Here is an 18,922-nt window from a genome sequence, read left to right as displayed (position 1 = left end):
AGATTAGCTGGGACCTTGGAAGATGTGAATACAAGTATGTGTGAATATCCCAGTGTTCACATCCCAAAATATCTGAGAACCTATGGTCCCCAGTGTTCCTTGGTGCTAACTCTTGTTTGTTCGGAAGAGCATCCTCTCTAGTCTCTTAGAGGATAATATGCAGGCTCTGAACAGGCCAGATTTCTTCCATCTTATATGATCCCCAGTAGCCCTGTTGATCTGTCTCCTACAGCTATCCTTATTTCTGCTGCCGGCATGGCTGCCCATTCACACCTCAGAATGGGTGACAACTGTCCCTTGCTGTGTTCTCAGAATGACAGCTTTGGCAGCCGGTTCTCATTTGAAAGTGGCGCACCTCTGTCTGCCATTTACTGCTGAGACCTCTACATGACTGTGGCTTTGTTCTGGTGGTGGAATTCCCATACCAGCTGTCCTGGCTCTTGGTGGACACTGCATCTCCCTGCTTGTTTAATCTCTGGCTTGTTTCTCTTTCGTCTGATTGTTCTCCACATGGGAAGTGGCAAGGGCAGGTGATGAGCCCAATTGTCTCTTCCTATGGATGATAGCAGGGCATTCGCTGTTATAGTCATCTATGAGCTACGCATTATTGATTGGGCAACTAATGGGTGTCAATCACACAGCTGATTTATAATTGATTTAAGATTAATAGACATGACTCTACTTCCAGGACTCACAGACATGAGGTGTGTCCATTATGTGTGAAGCGCAAGAATGGAAATATGCAAACCATATTAAAAACCACACAGGCAGTGAGGCCCTTGCCCAGTGAGGCAGCCTGGGTACAGGCTTTGAGGGGTGCGAGAGTGGAACTCTCTACTTAGAAGAGGAGGCCTTTGCCAGTCAGAAAGGAAAGTCCCCAGAATCTGTGCCATAGAGGCCAAAGGGACTGTGTGGCAGGCCACAGGAACAACATACTCTTCCTGTCATTTGACGTACAAGTAATGGGATACAGCCAACCCAAGGAAGCTGGCTGAGCCTCACCTGTAAACAGGATTATGAAGAGAAATGTTGAGGTCAATGTTTCTGCCTTCCAAGAAAGAAGAACATACAGTAGCCAACCATTCTGCTTAGTAGTCGACACAATGTAGTCCAGAGACCTAGGAAGGACAGTTTTCCAGTTCAGCTTGGGGGGAGGGGGGATGGGAACTATGAGTAGCAGAGATGGGGGTCAGTGTCACTCTGGAGAAACATGGCCGTGAAGTCTCATGGGGAGGGCTGTGGGCAGGGGTGAATTTCTGAGACTGAGATCTATGGAGAAAGAATGGCATTGTCTTCTAACCTGCAGAGGGCAGGGAGAGCCAGTGAAGGGCAAGAGAAGTCCAAGGTCAGATTTGCAAACAGAAGTGTTAGTTTGTGAGCCAGAAATCCTGATTCAAATTTAACAGGGAGTGAGGAATCCCTGGGGTACAGTGCAATGGAATATTAGAAAGATGGACCCTGGAGAGGTGCTGTATTTTCTAACTAGAGGGTCTTATTTTAACAGATGCTTCATAGTAAGTTAGGATTGATCACTTTAAATTTTTAATATCACTAAATGAAATAGGCATTAAGGTTGCAAGTTCCCTGGAAAATGCCTAAGGCCTCTAAAGTGATCAAATCTCTGCTGTGGCTCATGGTGTTAGAACACAGTCACTTTGGGCCTCTTTCTTCCCATCCTTTGAAAGTACTGTTCCTTGTCATCCAAATGCACTTCGTCTGGCTTTGGTGACAGGGTGGCATCTCAATGCTTTGGCAGAATATCTTTCTTCCAAATAATGGGTGGTTGGTCTGCTTTGGTGCCAGCCCGAATCAGATGGTATGGCCTGATGTGACAAATGAAATCTGTGTGCACAGAACCGTTTCCATCTTTCAGAGCAGGGCCCACGATCCCAAGCCCGCATTCCTTAAAGGTTATGTTTGCCTTGAGCTAATTAAAGCCATTTGTATCAAATGACTGGGATAGCTTGCCTTTTGAAAATAGAGAAAATAACTGAAGAAGTTGGTTAAGAAAGTCTGAGTTAATTTCATCAACTGAGCTGAGAACTGCGCTATTAATTTTATTACATCTAAATGCGAGAATAAATCAGTTAGGTGAGGATTGCATTTCTATGTAGATTAGTCTGCAGAAGTCAGCACTGACTCCATCCGAGCCCTCTGGAGGAGAGCGGCAGGCTCGAGCAGCGAGCATGTAAATCAAAAGCTGCTCACTGAACTTGCACAGGGTGCCCAGTGTTCTTCTGAAATCACTCTTTTGCTTCCATGATGTGGGGCTGCCAGCACAGTAAGTACTCTTGTGCATTGTGCTCAGGCTGCCTAAGTATCTGTTCATTTAAATCATGCAAACGCAGTGCCCTAGGATGAATTAATCATAAGCCCTGATTTATGGCTGAGTTGTGTTTAGGTGCTTGCTTCTACTTTATCAAGTCATTGAAGTTTTCCCAGTGTGAGGGCCCCAGAAATAGCCAGGCCATGAAGATACTCACCCTGGGATGCATAAGACTAGCTTGAATTGATTTATTTTGCCCAGTAGGTACTGAGATCCTGTATCATGATCATCTACTGTGCCTGTGTATCATATGGCACCATGGATGCATCTTGGTCCAGAGTCATCATCCTGTTTTGTGGTTGGAGACATTGAAATCCAGAGAAGAAAACCAATCCTCTTTTATGGCTATGAGTGGCTGAATTGGGTTTCGACACTTCGTCCATCTGACTTCAACCTGTAGCCTCTGGGTAGAGCCTAGATCTCTCTCTGTGAGTAGTAGGCAGGATCCCAGCCTGTGGACTTCTCAGATCTGATAGAGGGAAATAGGCTTCTCTCATCTGGGCCAGCTGTAGATCTCTTCTTCCTTCTCCTTGTCCTGGTATTTGTCTTCTCCCATATCCTAGCAGAGAACTGTAGGACAATCTCCCCTGGTGACCAGACAGCTGAAGATCCCTTGGCCCCAGGGTTATGAATTCTAAGTGGGTAGTGCTAGAGTTCACACCCTTCCCAGAGGGTCAAAAATTAAAGAATAGGGTGGCAATAAGGAGTCTTCCTGAATACAGCATTTACCCTAGACACTCAGCAACACTGCCATCCCTGGAGTAATGACATAGTTTAAACCAGAATTCACTCTGTGGTTATAATTACCCCATTCTAGAGATGCGGGTGTAACAAATCTCTCTCTTGTGTTACAATTGCTTTAATATTGAATCCCATTTTTACAAAATGTTCCTATTTGATATAATTTAATGATACAATTTAGAAAATTAATATATTTAATCATGCCTTTCTCTTCTATATTTAACTGAAGGTTATATAAAAAGGTACTTTGAGGAAGTTTTAAAATATGAAGTGACGGATACCCCTGCCAGTGTTTGAATGTTAGGACAGTCATACTTAATTTTAACCTTGACAAAATGCACCTTAGACAAGCACTAAAGTCCCATCTCTTCTGTGAACTCATAGTGGGCAGGAGACAGGGGACTTAAAAAGTCTTTGGTGTTTTCTGGTGCTGGCCATTTGGTATTGGATTCATAATTGGTACGGGCGTGCTCTTCCCCAGAGAAGATTATTTCTCCTTCTCTTGGCAATCTTTAGTTGGTTTTAGGAATGTGCGATGTGTATATAGGTATGTATGGGGTGTGTGTGTGTGTGTGTGTGTGTGTGTGTGTGTATGTGTTTGTGTGAGACAGCATACTAATGAAAAAGAGGACATGTTTGGAGGGAGGAAGAGAAAACAATATACTTACTTGATTATCTCAAAAAAATTAAGAGTCTTCAATATGGCAATAAGGCTTGTTCCTATTTTCTTGTATTTGTAATATACTATATAATATACAGTATAATATGACTCATACTCTGGCAGCACCTGGCTCATGTTTTCAGCTCTCATGGTCCTCAGTGTGACAGTCTGCTCCCACTATATAGAGAGGAAGGGGAGAGTATGTGTAGAAAAGCATGACAGTGACAGGGCTACCGGCCACTGCCATCAGCACATGCTGAGAGTCAGAGCTAAAGCCATATGCATGGGAATTTTGGGGACAGCAGCCCAAAAGCCCTTCTTGCAAGTGCACAGTTTTCGTTACAGACACATGTCCACGAAGTAGGCACCACCACGAAGCTACTGGCAGCGCTCTGTTTTCTTGTTACACGATTAACTGTGGCTCTCTAGAGTGTAGTGCCATCGTCCCATCTGTTGACTCTGATTTGACTTAATAAAGGCAAGAACTAACAAGTGAGGATCGGCCTCCCCAGAGCATTTGTAATGTGATGTATACTTCTGATGGGGCCTGGGGATCCCAGGGGCCCTTGAGATAGGCTTAGGGAAAGGTGGCATAAATTCTGACTTGAATGTCTTTCATTCCCGCTAGCTGAGCTTTGATGAGAAGGATCTCAGGCATCTCATGCCTGGTTCTGAGTGGTTTTCAGACAGCTGGAGGATCAAGAGATTGGGATGTCACAGGAGAGGACAACAGGGTGCTATGGGAACAGGAGTTGATGCACTGCCCTGGAGAGAGTAGATGATGGTGTGCCTGTGTGGTACCCTATGGTGATGTGTGGTAGGGCCCTTGGCAGTGTGCTTGTTTCTACTAAGCTCCTGGGAATTTCAATTGCGCCATCATTTGCTTTTAAGTACACCATCATTTACAAAGTAAGTATATAACCTGCAGGCAGGAAGGTTCAAAGCACCCATACAGGCCACAAGCTTCCTACCCTGAGAAGACCCCGTCCACATGATCCTCAGAGTCTCTTGTTCAATAATCTTGGGGTAGGTTGTGAGTATGAGCTGTGGAGCTTACCCAAGTAAACACCTCTAGTGATCTGTGGCCCCTGTGAAGCAGCTGGTATTACAGTTCGTGGGAGGACCCAGGACATTTGAAAATACCCTTGAACCAAGAGGAAGGGAAAGACTTCATAACTGTCTTAAGAATGTAGAGGCTGCTAGATTTAAAAAATGGCCACATACCGGGAGATCCTAAATCATTGAAGGGGGCAGAGGGACTGAAGTATTTATTGCATTGCCCTGGTCTAGATGGTAAATGGAAAAGGCACATGTATCTGTGATGCTGAAAACCAACAATTGTATTCGTGATTATGTATGTGTATACATGTGTCTGTCTCTCTCTCTGTGTATATATGTATACATGTGTCTGTACGAGTGTATACCTGTGTACACACATCTATCTCTGTACCTGCATATCTTACACTTGTCTTTTTATGTATACCCATGTGTACTTACTCTTTCGGCATATGAACATGGTGTGTACTCATGTCTCTGTGTGGATGGACTTTTGTAGCATCTGGCATCTTAGAGAGTTGGAGAGCTTGTCCCACTTGTGCCAGGCCAAGTACTAAGGTACACCTATGAGGATCCTGAGCCCCCCCGGAGCTTCCTGCGGTGCAGAGGAGCCTTTTCAGATGTGGGGAGTGAGTCTCAGCTTTCCCTCTCTCACAGCTGTGATTCCATGTTGCCTTGAATGATGAATGTTGCTTGAATAACCACGTTGCTACTGAAATGGATTTCTGCTTTTTGGAGAAACTGCTATACTTTTCAAGGTCACGTGATTCTCTCTCTTCCTGCCTCCTCCTAGCCTATGCCTCTGTCTCTTCTATGTGCCTGACTCTTCTCTATCTCTAGCCCATTTGTTCATCCTCTCCCCTGCTCCAAGCCTGTGGCCAGGTCACACTGCTGCCATGTGCTGACCTGTGTGCTTACAAGATGTGAGATTTCTTATAGGAATGGTCTAATTTAATGCTCCTGCCTTTAAAATCTCTACTTTAGGCTGGAGCTTAGAACCTTGTTACTCTTGAAATTGTGCAGGGCCACTTACCACCTATTAATTCTCCTCAGAACACATGATGATGGAGGCCAGAAAGGTAGGCTGGGAGCTGGCTCTGAGTTCACTTTCTAGATCCAGAATGTACATGATGTCAACTTCCTGGATGTAGCAGGACACAGACTGCATCGGGGTGGGTAGCAACAGTATCTTGGTGGCCTGGGAACAGCTCTCTGGGAAATATATGGCATTGTCCAGTACTTTCACAGATACTGAAACATTTGTCCTAAACATCATCAAGGAGTCTTACGTGTATCTCAGGTTTTCCTGTCTTCCTGCTGTCCCACAGGACAGCCATGCTAGACCCCCCTTCATATGGCTGGCACTGTAATGGGTAGTGTTTCTGTATCCATAACCTCATGTGGTCTGTCTGTATCAGACAGCCTGATTATTGCAGGTTCTAGAATGTTCTAGGGAAACTGACCCATTACTTCATAGGCTATTCTGTACAGTGGTGACATAGAATTCCCCTACAGTCAATTAAACAATGGAGGAATGGCAAAACTGATGTCTGTAACAAGGTAGAGTCACATTAGAGAGTGGGTCACCTTCAGGGCTGGGATGGATGGTCTTACAGTCCAGGATCCTCATACCTTGAGGAAGATCAGCCCTGCCCTCCTGTCTGAGTGTTTTACCACCTCATTGGCATAGGAAGTTCCAAGAAAATAAAAATGGGTGGAAAATCAATTCTCTCTGTCACTTGTCAACTCTGAAATCACAACCTGTGAAAAATTTAGGAGGATTCAGAAGTGATTTGCGACGCCATGAAAATGATCTTCAGTTTTGTGGAGCTTCAGGAGGTCCCTGGGGCTGTGCTGCAGAGTCAGAAGCTGGTAAAGCTTCAGGATGTCTCACAGATAAACATTAGGATCCCAGGAGCCTGCACTGACAAGACCCGGTGTCCTCTCGCTGGCTGTAGGGCTTGAGCAGAGCTTGGCAGTGCCTTCACTCTGGTGGCTACTATTCTTCCATTTACTTCCTGGGAGGAGATCTCTGAGGATGGTGCTGGTGTGGCCATCATTGTGGTCCTGGCCTTGTTGGCAGGGCTGATACTCAGCCTAACAATCCTGGGATGGGCTTATCAGCCAGGTAGTAAAATCCTTGCCCTGCTTCTGGAGATATGCGTCAGGACAGTTCTGTCTCCTACTGCCATGCCTGAACTCCTGCTTTGAGTTTTGGCTGTACCTGAAAGGGTTCTGAGGAACCCCATGTTCGCTAGCCAGGTGTTATAGTCCTCAGGGCACACTGACTGATAGCATCACATCCCTTATCCTCTCTCTACCAACAAGGAGACACTGTGTAGGATCCCAAGAACAGTAAGCCGACACCTGCCAGTCCACAGTTCTGGCTCCTGTCTTCCCAGACTGCCCTATCATCATCCAATTTCTTCTGGCCCTCAAGATTGCCAAGAAGAAAAATCAAAGGGGAAGCCCCTGGGGAGCCTTCAAATCAAAGTTGGGCTTGATCAATAGACGGATTGCAGGGAAGGCATTACCATCATGCCTTGCTCCTAGGTGGAAATATATCCTGCACTCCCCCAGGTACATGGGGGCCTGAAGTCTTACAACTTGTTGATTTTGCTTCATAAACCAGCTCTTTTTGCCACTTCAGGGAGTCCTTTACGATGGCATCACTGGAGTCCGTGGAGAGGCCCAAAGCAAAGAGTACTTAAGCATGTCAGAGTGGACCCTGGAAGTGGCCCACAGAGAGCTGTAGAGTAAGCACTTCCACAGAGGAATGGCTGAGACCCAGACCCAATTATGTCTAGGGGCCCGAGGAGCTTCCCCCATGGCCCTCCATAGAGTCTGCAAAATCAATGGCTGTTAAAAAGAGTTGGCGATTAAGAAAACCACATAGGGCAAGGTGCAGACATTTGTCACAGGTATTCAGGGGATATGTGTCTGCTATGAAGGGCTTTAAAATGATCATCAAAAATATTTTCTCCAAGAAGCACTCAAGAGGACAGATATAAAACTATGAATCTCGAAGGCTAGGCTTTAAACCAGGTCTTTCCAAAAACCAACAGTTTCCAGTAAAATAAAGACTTCTATATACCTTCTTAAGACAATGGGAGAATAAACATAAGCCATGCTTCCTTTGTTTAAGAATAGCAATATGGACACTTGGCCTTGCTGTCAATTCTACCGACTTGTTTGGCCGTGAATATTAATTTGCATGCATGCATGTCTATCACCCTGGCCACAGTGTTGTGATCATAGACTATGCAGTGTAAAGTGAAGCCCAGCCTTGCGCCCTCCTTGCAGGGTCTGCCGTGTCCTGTTCTATACAGCTTGCCCTTTATGACATTTGGATAAAATCCAAACCAAATGGCTCGTGGCTCATTCTTGGGTAGTAAAAACCCATCCACTCACAAAATAGCTCTCAGTTCAATAATTAAATATGTGGAGTCCAGGGCAGTAATCAGAGCATACAGCTTCCCCTCCATTTGGTTTTGTCTCTTCCCATACCTGGGTCTGCTCTGGGCTGGATCCCTGTGGGCAGGGGTTCAGCTGAGCCTATGTTTACCTCACTCCTTCTCATTCTGCATACGAGTGTTGTATGAAAGGCAGGACAGGGGCCCACAGGGCCTGGCTGGCCAGCCCTGGTGGGGAATTCTTGGGCACCCTCTCTTTCCTGTAAGTGCTACGTGTGGCTGTTCCTTCTCTGCACATTCCTATATCTCTGCCATCACAATCCCCTGGACACACACAGGTCCATTTATTACATAGCTAACCTAGACCTCCTGCTACAGTTATTCACAACCACACACACACCTTAGTCCAAACCTTTGCCCATCCCCTTTTTAAGGGTGCAGATGAGGAAAACTAAGAGTCCCATATCTGTCTATAAGCTTCTGAATAAACTCTGCTCTTCTGCCCTATACCTTGGGTAGCTAGGCTGGACCTAAAACTTTCTTATAGGTTGGATGGGTTTTTACTATCTAAGAATGAGCCACGAGCCATTTGCTCCGGACTTTATCCAAATTTCATAAAGAGCAATGGATGACAGGAAAGTGTTTTGCCCCTCTGACCACACCCAAGTCTTATAATACCCCACTTGGACCCCTCTGGGAGGCAAGTCTGACTTCAGTAGCTTGGCCAATGTCCTCACCAACATGTCTCCATAGTGAGACCGCTGCTGAAATTGAAAAGCAAGCTGAAGATCTTACTGGATTACAAACATGTTCAGTTGCCTAGAGAAGGTGTAGAAGCATCAGGCTTTGTGCCATCCCAGGGTCAGTGTCTGTGACAGTGAATGGATCTAGAAAGCAAAGGAGCAAGGACTACAGCTACTGTTAACTGAATGGCCTTGTATCTGCTTTATGCCTCGGAGCAACAAAGCTCTGTTGACTTGACTCTTTAGGGCATTAAATCCCCACTTTGGGCAGGAGAGAGCAGGTGACTGGGTGGAGAAGCAGACAGAGTGGCTCAAGGTTGGCATCAAGGCTCATCTATTTGTGTGCACTTTTAAGTGAGCTTTTTGACCTTGGGGGTGGGTCACAAAACAAATGGCCATTTTTTTCATCTGTGTGCCATTTCTTTGCTGATCTGTGGGATGGCGATGTAGTGATTTACTGAACCTGCTCTGTGAAAGACAGAAATATAATTGCCCAGTGTGAAATCAGGAGAGGCCTGTTCCCCGGCCTACTTCACACTTTGGCAAGGAGTGAGCTTCAGGCATGACCCCAGAGTTAAAAGTCTTTTCCAAATCACCTCATCTGTCTGTCTGTCTGTTGTGTGTGTGTGTGTGTGTGTGTGTGTGTGTGTGTGTGTGTGTGTATAACATTCTTTGTGTGTAGCATCCTGTGTTTCTAGGGGGTCAGCTTTTACCACTGAGAAATCTTAATGGCACAAGCTCTAGACAGTTTGATGCATTCAGCAGCAAGGCTGGCATCCTAGGTCATTCTCCTGTGTCCTTGACTAGTCTCTTGACTAGATTTGTTTATCTAGCTGAAGGGAAAGCTGATAGTTCATCCCAAGTTGGACCTGTCTGCCTATATCCTTCCCTCCCTCCCTCCATCCTTCCCTCCCTCTATCCCTCCATCCTTCCGTCCCTTTCTACATCCCTCCCTCCTTTTCTACATTCTCCCCTCCCTTCCTATATCCCTCCCTCCCTATATTTTCAGTACTGGAGATCCAGCTCCAGGCCTCACACCTGCTGGGCAAGAGCTCTTCTACTGAGTCCCATCCTTCTAGCTTCCCAGCCAATCTTGAAATGGATAGGTAGATGGTTTGGCTAGTCCTAGGGAAGTGTCTTGGTTGTGGCTGTGGCTCGTTGTGCTGGAGCTGTGTCTGGTTAGCATGTCTGGCTTTTGTGTGAAACTGAGGGTATGGGTGGAAGCTCAGTACCGCACATATAATAACAGGAGGGAACCATGACACCAGATTGCATGCTTGGCTTGCTTGCCTACAGCTTGAGCTAATGGTGGGTGCTCCTTCAGATGCAAGTACCAGTCCTCAGCCCTCTGGAGAAAATGCCAGCCAGGACTTCTGCAGAGTGACAGTGGTTGACAAGGGGCCTTGTCACAGCCTTTAGAATACAGATACTCACAGTGAACCTGATGGTAACTTCAAGTCTAGTGTGGGAATCTGATCTGCATAGCCCTAACCACCAGCCAGTACCGAATGGGTGGCAGAGGGTGTTGACAGTGGGTGTGGTGTTGTCAGTATGCAACATATTCTCAGTGGATTAAGAAAGGTTGCAGGTAAAAGGTGCCAAGATGGTTCCTACCACTTTGCCCTGCCTGCCCCATCCTCCAGGCTTACACGTTTTCCCAGAGGAAGCCATTCCCAGGTGACCATTTTTGATGTGTGTGTTTGTACAGGTGTGCACATATGTGCATATTTATGTGGCAAACACACATGCACATGTACATGTACACACACACACACACACACAAACCACAGAGAGAGAGAGAGAGAGAGAGAGAGAGAGAGAGAGAGAGAGAGCTATTTCTTCCATCCTTTACCTTCTCTATGGCCTTCCCAGCAGAGATTGATGGCAAGAGCTCTGGATCCATCTTGGAAAGCAGGAGAGTCTTAGTGTCATGTCTCTCAAACCAAGGGAAGCCTGCGCTTGCTTCTCTGGTGGTTTTGCTTTCTGTTGGGCTGGTGTGTGGTTAGATGGTTTATTTTCTCTTTCTAGTCTTGATTGTTAAAATAGTTATCAGTCTATTGTCTTTTATTGAAAGCATTTGTTTTGGTTTTAAGGCATTGAATAGATATATTTTGGATTTTACTTGTCTTTTCCCCTATCACTTTGCTCATGCGATTCTTGTTCAAATGTCATGCACTCCAGCCCTTACCCATTTGATGGTGAGGAAGGGATAGTTAGAGATATGGTCACCTTGGAATCCTCTCAATATCTGTCAGGAATGGCCCATGATGACCATGATGACCATCAGCTATCAAAGGTTTATTGAGGCTGGCTCTATGGCCCACGTTGTTCTGTGTCCTTTCTGGGGGAGGCCTGGGTCTTCTACCTCCCCAGCCCAAGTACTCTGGTCACACAGCATTATAAAAGGTGATTTAAACTGTGCTGAGCACAGGCCCAAGTGAAGTTTGATGATATGGAGGAAGCTCCTAACTGTCTGGGCATGGGAAGCACAGGGAAAGCAATGACAGCCCAATTTGCACATGGACCTGGGAACATACAGGCTGAGCCATGGTGGTGGCTAACCATTTGCTGGTAGTATTCTTACCACATCTCCTCATGTGCTGACTCACTAGCAGGACTGTTCCAGTCCTGAGTGTTTTTTGTTGGGGACACTCGCTTTGTACACATTCTTCTTGGGATTCTCCATCTATAAGATTATGGGAGCCAGAGTAGGACCAGCCATCCTCGTCAAGAATAGGCTGAAATTAGGTCTGCAGGAAGTCATATACACAGATGCTATGGGTGGTCTTTGGCTGGTTCAGGAGAGAGCCCAGGTAAGAGACTCATGTCTTTAAGGCTCAGTATCAGAGTAACATTGTCATTAAACTACGAGAAGCCAAGACTGCAGAGTCTGCCTCTATTCTCTTCAATGTTGGGAATCAATTTGGATTTTCAAAGCCACATTTTGTTTTTTGTTTAATTTTCCAAGTCATGACAGACATGACAGATGAAGTACTAATGGCTATTATTTTGGTCCCACAGATAAAAGCAAAGAGCACAGCCGTGCACCCCGTCCCCCTGCCCTGATGCTACGTGCTCCAGAGAGGAAAAGCCTGGTGAGAGACAGAGAGGATAAGGTGAGTGTCATAGAGACACAGTCCCCAGGCTTGGAAGATCTGGGGTGGGACACTTACACGTGTTTCTCACAAGAGGTTTACAAATTGGCTTTGCCAGTCTGCCCTGCACTACAGCTGAACCCAGGCTGGCAACATCATACCCCGAGGGAAAGCAAATTCCAGACAAGGACTGGCAGAGCACCCTGACCTAGTAGAGCTTATGGGTGGGATCCCGTGGGAAGGAGTTTGGCCTCCAGCTCAATTCACACTGTATCTGTTTTCCGAATGAAGAGAAAGCAGGCATGGGTCAGGCTTCTACAGACATGTAGTTCAAAGTTAGGCACTTACTGTTAAAGAAATTCCAAAGACACGAAAATTTTTCTTTAAATATTTTAATTTCAGGCCACACTAAAGGGTGCTAAAACACATTTGTCAAATGGCCTTTTAAGACTGGCCTGCCTCTGAATAAGCTGGGATTCCCCTATGTCACTAAACTTGAGAATAACAAATCACAGGGTACCTGCCCTCACCAGAGTCCTGGAGCCTGTGTCTCTGTGTCTACCTTTTGACATATTCTTACTTTGCTCATGTGTTCCTACCTTAGGCCCACTGGGAGTGTTCTGCTCTTCCTGGCCCATGCTCCCCAGTTACCCTCATCCCAGGACTCAGTCACCTGGGAGCTTACCTCTCCATACTCACCTCTAGTGGTATCAGTATTGGATGGTGAATGCCAGTCACAATTGCGTGTTGGTGCAGATTAAAATTTGCCCCGGGGGATGAGTTTTCCAGGAGAGATTAGCACATCTCTGCCAGAATTACATATTAATTACACAGCTAGCCTCGCTGGTGTCATCCGTAAATACCAGCTTGATTACTGGCTTCTGCCAGTCTGATTCACTTTTATTACTTCCTCGTCAAGCAGGAGTTTTACACCGTGATTAGCCATTTTTATCACCAACAGGAAATCATAACCAGCATGTGCCTCGTGAAGAAGATCTTGGTAATTAGCTGGAGAGAATCCTAGCAGTGCCAAATTTAGAAGTTGGTACCATCACAAATTATACTCTACCATATTTACTTGAATAATTTGGTGCTTGGAGGCTGTGTGTTGTGTTCTATTGTTCAATTAACTTCCAAATGAAAACCTCCTCCAGTTTCCCTAATTGGATTAGCAATATAAACCTTGGTCTTATTTGTTTGTGTGTGTGTGTGTGATATATATATATATATATATATATATATATATATATATATATTTTGCTTCTTAATACTCCCTGTTAAGCTAATTATTCATCCTGACCTTTTTTCCTCACAGGAAACCAAAATATCCTCTACTTACAGAAAATTTATTTTAAATTCCATAAAATTTTTGTTTTTATAGTTATGAACGTAAGGGATGGTTGTATAAATTAAAAACTATTTATTAAATGCAGATAACAACCTCAATGAGCAGAGGCTATGAGAGATCCCAGAAAGATATGAGATGCACATGCACAGGTGCGTCATGGGTACAATGCTCCAGTCACCGTCTTCTCTGATTTATCTAAACATGAAAACAGTGTAGATAATTTTATGGCCATCTGCTCCCTGTTTTGGAGGGACTACCTGGCCCTTTTGATAACACAAAGCAGCTTTGTTGCTTATCACAGGTTTTACCAAAGAGCTACACTCAGCATATTTACCTCTTTTTGAAAAAAAATATTTAAAAGATATTATGTTCTGTGTGGGAATATATGCACGTGACTGTGGGTGCCTGGGAAGGCCAGAAAGGATGTTGTATTCCCTGGCACTGAAGTTACAGGTAGTTGCGAGCTGCCTACAGTGAGCAAAGGAACTAAACTCGGGTCTTCTGCAAGAAAAGTATATGTTTTTAACTTCTGAGTCTGTGCTTTATTCCTCTTGACCAATGGTTCTCGACCTGTGGGTCATGACCCCTTTGGGGGTCAAATATCAGATATCCTGTATATCAGATATTTACCTTACAATTCAAAATACTAGCAAAGTTATGGTTGTGAAGTAGCAATGAAATAATTTTATAGTTGGGGGTTGCCACAGCATGAGAACTGTATTAGAAAGGTTGAGGACCACTGCTCTTGGCTCTTATTGTAACTCAAGGTCCTTAGAAATTTGTGCCTAGGGTGTTCATAAATCAGTGCATTCCTGTCTCCATGTCCAGAAGAATGACAAGGAAAACAAGCTGTGGCTGCCGCATTGTCCTGAACTTTGGTCACTGGTGCCAGGCATTGGTGCTACCACCACCTCTCCCACAGTGACCTCTTGTTGGGTGTTTCTGCCACTGGGATGAGTACTAACTTCACGTAGATTTGGTTGGGCACATGGTCAGTCATCATCGTTTTCCACACATGACTTCACTGGCATTATTATTGGTAAACTCAGGTTCTAAAATGTCAAGGTGATATTCAATTTGTAACCCTCAGTGTAGAGCAAGTTGTCATTTGAAACAATCCACCTGCCCTTTAACCTCACCTGAATTTCCAGATAGAAAGAGAGGCCATCATCTTTGTTGTGGTCTGAGTTTTGAGATTGAAGCCGTGAAAACTTCTGGGGGTGTGAGAGTGGTTTTCTCCCTAGACCTTATGCTATCTGAATTCCTTTCTTTCCTAGAACCATGGCGAAATTGTAATACTTCTTGTTTATTTTTGAAGAGTCTCCCCTCTTGATGTTGCTTTTCCATGGTGAGAATTAGGCCTCAGCCCATGGTTGATCCAAGAATCCATGACTGTCTTAAGTAGGACAGCTAAATATGACAGCCTGACCCTGGCTGTGGGTCCCTATTGAACTTGTCATCATCTAGAGTTTTTAATTTCAATAAGACTTGGCTCCCCTGCCCCAGTTCCATCTGAGAAGAACACAGAGAAAGACATGTTTGCTGCTGTCTTGAACTGGAGAGAATAGATCTTTTTTTTCCCCCTAGGAGATACAAACTTCAAACAGCTCTTATTTTTTAAATGGGGACCAAGAAAGTGACACTTGTCAAACCTAGCTGAACACCAGAATCACATATGCCTTGAACAATGACCCCTTGAGTACTGTCTGGGCAATGTGATCCAGAGAGGTGGAGAGTACTCCAGCTTCCAGAGCGTCCAAACCTGTTTAGGACTCTGTTCTTCCTTAAGGATGGCAGCGTGAACCATATGTGGTGGCAAAAACTGGGAAGGCTAGTTAGTACTCAAGAGGCTGAGACATATTTGAGTTTAGCCCAGACTATAAAATGAGTTCCAGCCAGCCTGGGGGGCTTGTTACATCCCCTGTCATAATGAACCCATATGTGTCAGCCCTGGTTGTGTCTAAGATACCTTGCAACATGGAGGTTTTCTGTCACTGTACATGGGGATTTCATGGCACAGCAAGTGACTCTAACCTATTAATCCTGGATATGAGCCCAGTGATATTTTTCTACCCCTTTCTGCACCCCAGAACTACAGCACTCTCATGACTCCCCCTTGTCTCTGGATATGAGAACAGACAAATGGGGAACCTAGAGGCTGCCTCTTGAGGATCACCCTATCTGTGTGTGTAGTGTAGGCCATTGTCAAGTTAAGCCTTCTTGTGATTGCTCAATCTAAGAGCCTCCTCTCTGGGATGTTTTACTCCGTAGTCGTTGATGGAGACAGCTGAGTCTGCCGGGGACTTGGTTACTTTCCACTTCTTTACTGGAACTGAGACAGTGTTCAGAATGAAAACAATTACAATCATCTCTCATCTTTTCTTTCATTTAAAGGAGCCTCCACCCATATTGGTAAGCGGGGAAGATACTGCAGCTAAAGGCAATAAACCAGTGGCCTCCACGCCTGTGCCTGGATCCCCTTGGTAAGACACCCCTAAAGTCAAGAACAATAAAACAGAGCTTCATGTTGTCCCAGAGTCTTCTTAATGTCATCAGAGAGAAAGTGCATGCCCCTTAGATGCTTAGAAAACACAGTCTGCACCCCAGGGCAGGTATAATTCTCCACTTTTGTCACATCTATAGAAAGGAAAATGGCATTTAAATGATGAGTTCCTCGGTCCTGGTGTATTTGTATGTATTAAAACAGCAACGCTGTTGCATATACATCAGTGAGAGTCAGCGGCTTGAGGTAAATGTAGCATGCCATGAGCTGCTAAGAATTTTCTACCCTCTCCTGTGAGAAGGAGCATTGGGAAGTCACTGTTAATTAAAGTCATGTCTTGTTCTCTCCAGCTGCCATGAGGGGATTCCTGATCTCTGAGTATGCCTTACTCCAAAGCACCTTCCACGAGGGAGCCACAGTCTTTGGTTTTTAAAAGTGCCCTTTTCTAATGGAGTAATTTGGAACCAGGATAAAAAGGTTATTATAGTAAAAATTAGTTTTAAAACCTGACAATTGGAGTGCAATATACAGCTGGGAGGAAATGCTCAATCCAACCAAGAGAAATAGCAATGATGGGATCAGGGTAACATGCCCTCCAGGAACAGCAATGGGGGTATCAGGGTGATGTGCACTCTGGGAGCCACAATAGGGGTATCAGGGTAATGTGCCCTCTGAGAGCCGCAATGGAGGTATCAGGGTAATGTGCACTCTGAGAGCTGGAATGGGGGGTATCAGGGTAATGTGCCCTCTGAGAGCTGGAATGGGGGGTATCAGGGTAATGTGCCCTCTGGGAGCTGCAATGAAGCCATCAGGATGCAACTCTAAACTCTAAGAATAGCAATGCTATGTCTGAAACGGTGATTTACTCATTGTCTCAGGGCCTTGCATTCACCATGCAGGGCTTATTGACCCCTTGGCTATGTGCTGGCTATCTCTCCTACTTAGAGAAAGAGTGTCCCTTGCTTGTATGCAGGGTAGTGTCCATATTGTAGCATTAGTGACCTCATGTTCCCCACCTTCAGTTCACCTCTGGACACTGCTTCCCCAAGCCCATGGCCCCCAGTGCTTTGAGAGTCTCTTGTTCAATTCTGACTCTAGATACTAGATTCAGTTGACATCACACTTCTGGACTAAAGGCTTAGTCCCAGGAGGCCACTTCATAAAGATGCTAGCCTGCAGGCAGCCTCAGCAGGCTACCCACACTCTGTATAGCTGACTATAAAGACAGGGCCGCCCACTGCTTCCCCTTGATTTTGGTGATGATTCTTTAGAGTGACTCACAGGACTCAGAAAAGTGCTTAACTGTGATTAGCTATGATTGCAGCTTTATTATAAAGGATATGACTCAGGAACTATGAGATGAAAGAGAAACACAAGGCCCTGGGGTTGGGGCAAGGCTTAGTGCTTCTATGACTTCTTTGGGCATCTAGAAACTGAACATATTTTCATATCCAGAAGATCCTCAGCTTCTTGTCTCATTTCAATGGCAGGGTTTCTGTGGAAACATATTTGGATATGTCTTTGGCTGAGTAATTTAAATCAGCCCTACCTCCCTAGGAGGTTATGGTAGAACTGCAAGCACTTGTAATAAGATATCTATGGAGACAAGTCCCCATCCTGAACATATTAGCAAGAAATAAGGTATGGTCAGAGGGGCAAAGCATGCCCCTATGTATTCAGTAGGTCCAAGGAATCTCAGCAGATTCCTGTGCTGGGCTCAGAGTGGGCAGGAATCTACGTGGAGAAGCATCCACTGATCATACCTCATGCCATGGCTTCCATGGAGCTTCCCTCAGGAGAATCTACCTGGAGATGGGACCTCGAACACTAGACCCTAATGGAAAATGGGCCTGGCTGGTGGACAGCAAGGCTCATGGGTTATAGCTTTCCCATTCCCTGTGTGAGGACCTTGGCTTTTCAATTGTTAAGTCAGAGTGTAAGCCTTCTTGGCTTGAGTATCAGGAGTCCCTTGAGCATCGCATGAACATGATATAAATGAATCATGTTCTTACTACAAGAGGTGTTTGGGAATCATAGAGTGAAGACTTGGTCCCTGTGGAATGAAACATTCTCTTCCAGGAAAAGGACCAGAGGACACTATTGTAGGCTTCGGAGAGTGGAGCCAAGTTCATGATTCTTTTAGAAGATGGAATGGATGAGTGGTTTTCTAGGGCAACTAGGATCAGTGCTGGGAGACTAAGCTGTATCTGCAGCTGGAGAGGGTTCAGACCTGAAGGGAGGGACAGAACCACAGAGGCCCCACTGAGTATACAAAATCCAGGATGCCCTGTTGCCTCAGGGTGGTGGAGGGGTACTCCTGGCCTTCTCCTCTTTGGCAAGCTGCTACTAGCAGGGACCCTCAGCAGAGCCTGTCTGGGAAGGTTTCATATCATAGGAAAAGTACTAAACCCCTACACACAGATAGAAGGGCTCCATTCTATGAACCAATCAGAATTGGACCTCTTCACTGGGACCTGTGCAGTATTACAAGGGGTAAAGAGTGTGATGCTGCTTCTCTTGCATCCTTTGGTTTGTGTGTTTCTAAGTTCAGCTCTGCTTAAGCTACAGACCCTTGCCATGTCAAGTGGCCCTTTAGCTAAGCACGTGTGTGTTGGAAGATCTCACCATACCTGCGAAAGGATTCATACTCGCTCTGACAAGTAGAGGGACCAGGATTCTCTATTGAGAATAACAGCTTCTGGTTCTCACTTCATCTGCTAACGTGGTTGAGAGAAACTTTGTAGGCACCAGGAATGACAGCCTCATTACACCTGGCATCACATGTATGGATCTTAGAGGCCAGACTTTTCCTGTCTGCTCAAGGATGGAGCTTCTCCACCTGGGGACCATGGCTGTCTTCCCCAGGAACAGAGTTCCTCCACATGTAGAACTGTGACCATCTGTTCCAGGGATGGAGCTCCTCCATAGCAAGAGCCTTGACAGCCCATTTCCATCATCTCAAGCCATTGTTGCCATCACGATGAGATGACAGTGAATCCTCTGGAGTTCACCAGTGTCTGGTTGTCCCTGGTCAGC

General features: G+C 45.4%; 1 protein-coding gene across 1 annotated transcript in view; it reads left to right on the top strand.

The window, feature by feature from the left end:
* Positions 1–18,922, top strand: part of Tcerg1l (transcription elongation regulator 1 like) — a 183,841-nt gene that overhangs the window by 102,450 nt on the left and 62,469 nt on the right. Inside the window, exons 5-6 of the mRNA XM_034515698.2 lie at positions 11,962–12,056; positions 15,778–15,866. Of these exons, the coding sequence (XP_034371589.1) occupies positions 11,962–12,056; positions 15,778–15,866 (184 nt within the window). The remainder of the gene's footprint in view (positions 1–11,961; positions 12,057–15,777; positions 15,867–18,922) is intronic.

The sequence above is a fragment of the Arvicanthis niloticus genome, chromosome 1, assembly GCF_011762505.2.
Source record: "Arvicanthis niloticus isolate mArvNil1 chromosome 1, mArvNil1.pat.X, whole genome shotgun sequence".
NCBI classification, from domain to species: Eukaryota; Metazoa; Chordata; class Mammalia; order Rodentia; family Muridae; genus Arvicanthis; species Arvicanthis niloticus.
This window is presented reverse-complemented; position numbering and strand designations above follow the sequence as displayed.